Source organism: Salmo salar, unplaced genomic scaffold (assembly GCF_905237065.1).
Source record: "Salmo salar unplaced genomic scaffold, Ssal_v3.1, whole genome shotgun sequence".
Lineage (NCBI taxonomy): Eukaryota > Metazoa > Chordata > Actinopteri > Salmoniformes > Salmonidae > Salmo > Salmo salar.
The window spans coordinates 59,892-68,338 of NW_025548672.1; the positions used below are offsets into that span (position 1 = coordinate 59,892).

The window sequence follows — 8,447 nt, forward strand, 5'->3', positions numbered from 1 at the left end:
ACTATAGACTGACTGACACTCGTGTTGACACACTACAGACTGACTGACACTCATGTTGACACACTACAGACTGACTGACACTCATGTTGACACACTACAGACTGACTGACACTCATGTTGACACACTACAGACTGACTGACACTCATGTTGACACACTACAGACTGACTGACACTCATGTTGACACACTATAGACTGACTGACACTCATGTTGACACACTACAGACTGACTGACACTCATGTTGACACACTATAGACTGACTGACACTCGTGTTGACACACTACAGACTGACTGACACTCATTTTGACACACTACAGACTGACACTCATGTTGACACACTATAGACTGACTGACACTCGTGTTGACACACTATAGACTGACTGACACTCGTGTTGACACACTACAGACTGACTGACACTCGTGTTGACACACTACAGACTGACTGACACTCGTGTTGACACACTACAGACTGACTGACACTCGTGTTGACACACTACAGACTGACTGACACTCGTGTTGACACACTACAGACTGACTGACACTCGTGTTGACACACTACAGACTGACTGACACTCGTGTTGACACACTACAGACTGACTGACACTCATGTTGACACACTATACTGACTGACACTCATGTTGACACACTATAGACTGACTGACACTCGTGTTGACACACTATAGACTGACACTCATGTTGACACACTATAGACTGACTGACACTCATGTTGACACACTATAGACGACTGACACTCATGTTGACACACTACAGACTGACTGACACTCATGTTGACACACTACAGACTGACTGACACTCATGTTGACACACTATAGACTGACTGACACTCATGTTGACACACTACAGACTGACTGACACTCATGTTGACACACTACAGACTGACTGACACTCATGTTGAACACTACAGACTGACTGACACTCATGTTGACACACTATAGACTGACTGACACTCATGTTGACACACTACAGACTGACTGACACTCATGTTGACACACTACAGACTGACTGACACTCATGTTGACACACACTCACCTTCTCTCTCTCTCTCTCTCTAGGGTGATCCAGAGCTATAACCCCAGCTTCCCAGTCGGCTGCCATGTGGTCAGTGATTGTGGATGGAGGAGTCACTGGGTGTGTGATGGAGCAGAGCTGACCCCTGTGCTGCCAGACTGGCCCCTGGACATCCCCCTCTCCCTGGCCCTGGGGGCCATCGGCATGCCTGGGTAGGATGGATAGATGGATCTCGATGAGATAGATAGATAGATAGATAGATATGCAGACTGCCCTGTGTGGTTGAGGTGTGTGATATACATTAGTGGTTATAATAGTGCTGATGATGATGATGATGATATCTCTCTAGTCTGACAGCTCTGTATGGACTAGAGGAGGTGTGTGATATACATTAGTGGTTATAATAGTGCTGATGGTGATGATGATGATATCTCTCTAGTCTGACAGCTCTGTATGGACTAGAGGAGGTGTGTGATATACATTAGTGGTTATAATAGTGCTGATGGTGATGATGATGATATCTCTCTAGTCTGACAGCTCTGTATGGACTAGAGGAGGTGTGTGATATACATTAGTGGTTATAATAGTGGTGATGATGATGATATCTCTCTAGTCTGACAGCTCTGTATGGAGTAGAGGAGGTGTGTGATATACATTAGTGGTTATAATAGTGATGATGATGATGATATCTCTCTAGTCTGACAGCTCTGTATGGACTAGAGGAGGTGTGTGATATACATTAGTGGTTATAATAGTGATGATGATGATATCTCTCTAGTCTGACAGCTCTGTATGGACTAGAGGAGGTGTGTGATATACATTAGTGGTTATAATAGTGCTGATGATGATGATGATGATGATATCTCTCTAGTCTGACAGCTCTGTATGGACTAGAGGAGGTGTGTGAAACAGTAGTGGTTATAATAGTGATGATGATGATGATGATGATGATGATATCTCTCTAGTCTGACAGCTCTGTATGGACTAGAGGAGGTGTGTGAGATAAAGAAGGGGGAGACTCTTCTGGTGAACGCTGCAGCAGGAGCCGTGGGCTCAGTGGTGGGACAGATCGCCAAGATCAAGGTACAACATTCCCCCAACGTTCCCAGAGCGTTCCCACAACGTCTCCACAGTGTTAGTTGCTTCCTGAAGATGAGGACAAGTTATGTTCTACATTCCATGTGTCTGTGTGTTACTAGTGACTTTCATAATGTATAGTGTGTGTGTGTGTGTGTGTGTGTGTGTGTGTGTCCGTCCTCAGGGGCTGCAGAGTGGTGGGCTGTGCGGGGACAGATGCCAAGGTGTCCTATCTAAAGGAGCTGGGTTTTGACCAGGTCTTCAACTACAAGACTGTCACCTCTCTGGAGGAATCACTCAGGGAGGCCGCGCCACACGGATACGACTGCTACTTTGAGAACGTGAGGTCGCTGCACCACTCGCACACACGCATTCTTTGTGTGTGTGGACATGCGTGTGTGTGGACATGCGTGTTTGTGGACATGCGTGTGTATGTGTGTGTGTATCAAAGCTCAATCTCTCTCTCTCTCTCTCTCTCTAGGTTGGTGGGAAGTTCTCCAGTGTAGTGATGCCTCAGATGAGAGAGTATGGCAGAATAGCTGTGTGTGGAAGCATCTCCATGTACAACGACACCACACCGCAGACAGGTATACTGTCCACACCACAGACAGGTAAACTGTCCACACCGCAGACGGGTATACTGTCCACACCGCAGACGGGTTTACTGTCCACACCGCAGACGGGTATACTGTCCACACCACAGACGGGTATACTGTCCACACCACAGACGGGTATACTGTCCACGAGACCACAGACGGGTATACTGTCCACACCACAGACGGGTATACTGTCCACACCACAGACGGGTATACTGTCCATACCACAGATAGGTATACTGTCCACACCACAGACAGGTATACTGTCCACACCACAGACAGGTATACTGCACCATAGAGTACAACAACACTACACCACAGACAGGTATTTGTTTATATGCCAGGGCTGTTAGTTCACTCCCATATGATCTTACTGTATCTGTGTAACTGAATCCGTAGAAATGTTTGTTAATATTTGGCTACTGTATGTGTTTATATTTTAGGGCCGTATGTACACACCTATATGATCTTCAAACAGCTGAGGATGGAGGGCTTCCTGTGTGCTCGCTGGAAACACAAACACCAGCAGTCACTGAGGAGGCTGATGGCCTGGATGACTGAGGTACAGAGAGAGGGTTCTACTAGGATTCTATTGCTAGTATTCTATTATTAGTGTTCAATCACCAGTGTTCCATTACCAGTGTTCTTATATGAGTGTTCTATTACTAATGTTCCATCACCAGTGTTCCATTACCAGTGTTCTTATGTGAGTGTTCTATTACTAGTGTTCCATCACCAGTGTTCTGTTACCAGTGTTCTTATATGAGTGTTCTATTACTAGTGTTCCATCACCAGTGTTCCATTACCAGTGAGTGTTCTATTACTAGTGTTCCATCCCAGTGTTCTGTTACCAGTGTTCTTATATGAGTGTTCTATTACTAGTGTTCATCACCAGTGTTCCATTACCAGTGTTCTTATATGAGTGTTCCGTCACCAGTGTTCCGTCACGGTGTTCGTCACCAGTGTTCCGTCACCAGTGTTCTGTTACCAGTGTTCCATCACCAGTGTTCCGTCACGGTGTTCCATCACCAGTGTTTTATTAGCAGTGTTCCATTACCAGTGTTTTATTAGCAATGTTCCATTACCAGTGTTCTGGTACTAGTGACAATATTGGCCTGGATGACTGAGATACAGGGACAGGGTTCCATTACCAGTGTTATATTACCAGTGTTCTGCTACCAGTGTTTCATTACCAGTGTTATATTACCAGTGTTATATTACCAGTGTTATATTGGCAGTGTTCCATTACCAGTGTTATATTGGCAGTGTTCCATTACCTGTGTTATATTACCAGTGTTATATTGGCAGTGTTCCATTACCAGTGTTATATTACCAGTGTTCCATTACCAGTGTTATATTACCAGTGTTATATTGGCAGTGTTCCATTACTGCCAATATAACACTGGTAATATTGGCAGTGTTCCATTACCAGTGTTCTATTACCAGTGTTCTTATTTGAGTGTTCCATCACCAGTGTTCCGTTGCCGGTGTTCCATCACCAGTGTTCCGTTGCGGTGTTCTATTACCAGTGTTCCATTACCAGTGTTCCATTACCAGTGTTCTTATTTGAGTGTTCCATTACCAGTGTTCTTATGAGTGTTCCATTACCAGTGTTCTATTACCAGTGTTCTTATATGAGTGTTCTATTACCAGTGTTCTATTACCAGTGTTCTTATTTGATTGTTCCATTACCAGTATTCTATTACCAGTGTTCTTATATGAGTGTTCTATTACTAGTGTTCCATCACCGGTGTTCCATCACCAGTGTTCTGTTACTAGTGTTGCATCACCAGTTTTCCATCACCAGTGTTCCATCACCAGTGTTCTATTAGCAATGTTCTATCACCAGTGTTATATTACCAGTGTTCTGCTACCAGTGTTATATTACCAGTGTTTCATTACCAGTGTTCTGGTACTAGTGACAATATTGGCCTGGATGACTGAGATTCAGGGACAGGGTTCCATTACCAGTGTTATATTACCAGTGTTCCATCACCAGTGTTCTATTAACAATGTTCTATTACCAGTGTTCCATTATCAGTGTTCTGCTACCAGTGTTCTGGTACTAGTGACAATATTGGCCTGGATGACTGAGATTCAGGGACAGGGTTCCATTAAGGGTTCCATTAAGTGTAAGTGTCAACAGTGTCTGCTACCAGTGTTCTATTACCAGTGTTCAGGACATTCAGGATACAATAGAAACCCATCCAGTAAAGATTCCTTCTGAAAGTAGTTTTAAGTGAATCCAGGAAAACAGTTCTTAAAGACTGTGTAAGCCTGATGGTGGTGAGGATGAATATGACAGTGATGATGGCGGTGATGATGATTAGGTGATGATGAGGAGGAGAAGGAGAATAAAATGTTTGTGTTGATCCTTCAGGGCAAGCTGAGATGCAATGAACACATCACCAGTGGTTTCAACAACATGCCTGCTGCCTTCATGGGCATGCTACAGGGGGACAACATCGGCAAGGCTGTGGTCAAGGTGTGATGATGTCACAATCACATCAACATTACACTCTTCCAGAACATCTGGCTGAAGCATTCCAGAACACTCCAGGTTCTAGAATCGGAATCGGTTTTTTATTCAACATTCCAAATCCTTCCTGAATAATACACTCTAGTGTTCAACATACAGCTACAGGTTTTGGTCCAGTGTAATTCAACATACAGCTAGACAGGTTTAGGTCCAGTGTAATTCAACATACAGCTAGACAGGTTTAGGTCCAGTGTAATTCAACACACTGCTAGACAGGTTTAGGTCCAGTGTATTTCAACAGACATCTAGACAGGTTTAGGTACAGTGTAATTCAACAGACAGCTAGACAGGTTTAGGTCCAGTGTATTTCAACAGACAGCTAGACAGGTTTAGGTCCAGTGTAATTCAACAGACAGCTAGACAGGTTTAGGTCCAGTGTAATTCAACAGACAGCTAGACAGGTTTAGGTCCAGTGTAATTCAACAGACAGCTAGACAGGTTTAGGTCCAGTGTAATTCAACACACAGCTAGACAGGTTTTGGTCTAGTGTAATGACATTAACTAAATAAAACATGTCTTCACAATACAATGTTTATAATACATCTAGCATATTGATTATTACTTTTTCTACACCAATGACATAAGATTTGACTAATTACCAGACAGTCCCCACAACCTAGTTGATACTGACCTTAACCCAACACCTAGCAATTTCATAACCTGGTCTATACTGAGTTTATACTGTAGTGACCTTAACCCAACACCTAGCAACCTCATAACCTGGTCTATACTGAGTTTATACTGTAGTGACCTTAACCCAACACCTAGCAACCTCATAACCTGGTCTATACTGAGTTTATACTGTAGTGACCTTAACCCAACACCTAGCAACCTCATAACCTGGTCTATACTGAGTTTATACTGTAGTGACCTTAACCCAACACCTAGCAACCTCATAACCTGGTTTATACTGAGTTAATACTGTAGTGACCTTAACCCAACACCTAGCAACCTCATAACCTGGTCTATACTGAGTGTATACTGTAGTGACCTTAACCCAACACCTAGCAACCTCATAACCTGGTCTATACTGAGTTTATACTGTAGTGACCTTAACCCAACACCTAGCAACCTCATAACCTGGTCTATACTGAGTTTATACTGTAGTGACCTTAACCCAACACCTAGCAACCTCATAACCTGGTCTATACTGAGTTTATACTGTAGTGACCTTAACCCAACACCTAGCAACCTCATAACCTGGTTTATACTGAGTTAATACTGTAGTGACCTTAACCCAACACCTAGCAACCTCATAACCTGGTTTATACTGTAGTGACCTTAACCCAACACCTAGCAACCTCATAACCTGGTCTATACTGAGTTTGTACTGTAGTGACCTTAACCCAACACCTAGCAACCTCATAACCTGGTTTATACTGAGTTTATACTGTAGTGACCTTAACCCAACACCTAGCAACCTCATAACCTGGTATATACTGAGTTTATACTGTAGTGACCTTAACCCAACACCTAGCAACCTCATAACCTGGTCTATACTGAGTTTATACTGTAGTGACCTTAACCCAACACCTAGCAACCTCATAACCTGGTCTATACTGAGTTTATACTGTAGTGACCTTAACCCAACACCTAGCAACCTCATAACCTGGTCTATACTGAGTTTATACTGTAGTGACCTTAACCCAACACCTAGCAACCTCATAACCTGGTTTATACTGAGTTAATACTGTAGTGACCTTAACCCAACACCTAGCAACCTCATAACCTGGTCTATACTGAGTTTATACTGTAGTGACCTTAACCCAACACCTAGCAACCTCATAACCTGGTCTATACTGAGTTTGTACTGTAGTGACCTTAACCCAACACCTAGCAACCTCATAACCTGGTTTATACTGAGTTTATACTGTAGTGACCTTAACCCAACACCTAGCAACCTCATAACCTGGTCTATACTGAGTTAATACTGTAGTGACCTTAACCCAACACCTAGCAACCTCATAACCTGGTCTATACTGAGTTTATACTGTAGTGACCTTAACCCAACACCTAGCAACCTTGTCAAGGGTTTCATATCTCTTGGTGTAACGACTGAGGTGTTGTGTTGACAGTCGCTGGATGAGGGACTAGGCCCCAACATACACATTAAATGGGGCGGCATGTAGCCTAGTGGTTAGAGCGTTGGGCCAATAACCGAAAGGTTGCTGGATTGAATCCTTGAGCTGACATGGTAAACATCTGTCGTTTTGCCCCTGAACAAGGCAGTTAACCCACTGTTACCTAGACTGTCATTGTAAATAAGAATTTGTTCTTTAACGGACTTGCTTAGTTAAATAAACATAATGGTATGCATGTATACTTCACTACTAATACAACACCTGATCATTTCTACTGTATATTTAGTGCACTGGAGTCCATAATAATTTCTGATATAATGTTGTCAGTTATTACAAATAAATACTAAAACTGCTTAAAACCTCACATGGATATTCAACACAACTCCTTCAGATAGACTTAATAAAGAGTCAATCTGGGATTCAAACAGCAAAGCGACCAGTCACCCTGCCACTTAGACAATTCCAGACTGCCCCTTCTTTAACCATGGAGCCATAACAATTACAACTAGTGTTCAACATGGATGTGGGTCTGGTTCTCACAGACCCAGTTGATTGTGCGTCTGGTTCTCACAGACCCAGTTGATTTTCATAATGCACCCTACACTGTTCCAGCTCGTCAATGGATCTGATTACCTTTGGGTGACCATAACACAGTCCTCCATGCCAAAGAAGTTATTTGGTTTGTTGTTCTTCCTACACCTGTAGTGAAAACAAAGAATCAGCTGTAAAAATCATTCAGTATAATAAAATAATTAAAAAAATTGTCATGTATAAACATTAATATTCATAAACAGTGTACATGCTGTTAATACTTTATTTTCTTATTTGTTAACATTAATGAAGCACTTCTAAACAAAACATCCTAAGCATTTCTAACATATTAATTTATAAACCATTTTTAATGGCCTATTCATGAGAGTTGTTGTAAAGTGTAAGCATATCATGTGGTTGAACAAGACAGAGAACCAGGTGTTCCACTCTCTGGGTAGTAAGGGGCTCAGGCACTCCAGAATCTCCAACAGACCTGCATACAATCACCTACATAACAAACACACACAATAAAACCAGTCATCCTAACCTCCAGCCCAGCTGAAGAGTAGGCTTGCTATGTGAATGCACATACAG

The 8,447-nt window shown here is 42.7% G+C and overlaps 1 protein-coding gene across 1 annotated transcript; it reads left to right on the forward strand.

Annotated features, from left to right (window-relative positions):
* Positions 1–1,058: 1,058 nt before the first annotated feature.
* LOC123733216 (prostaglandin reductase 1) lies at positions 1,059–5,767 on the forward strand. The gene is made up of 6 exons (XM_045712647.1): positions 1,059–1,241; positions 1,995–2,112; positions 2,292–2,447; positions 2,588–2,693; positions 3,146–3,264; positions 5,083–5,767. Exons 1-6 carry the CDS (start codon positions 1,234–1,236, stop codon positions 5,191–5,193), a joined length of 618 nt encoding a protein of 205 aa, XP_045568603.1. The 5' UTR covers positions 1,059–1,233; the 3' UTR covers positions 5,194–5,767.
* Positions 5,768–8,447: the final 2,680 nt, after the last annotated feature.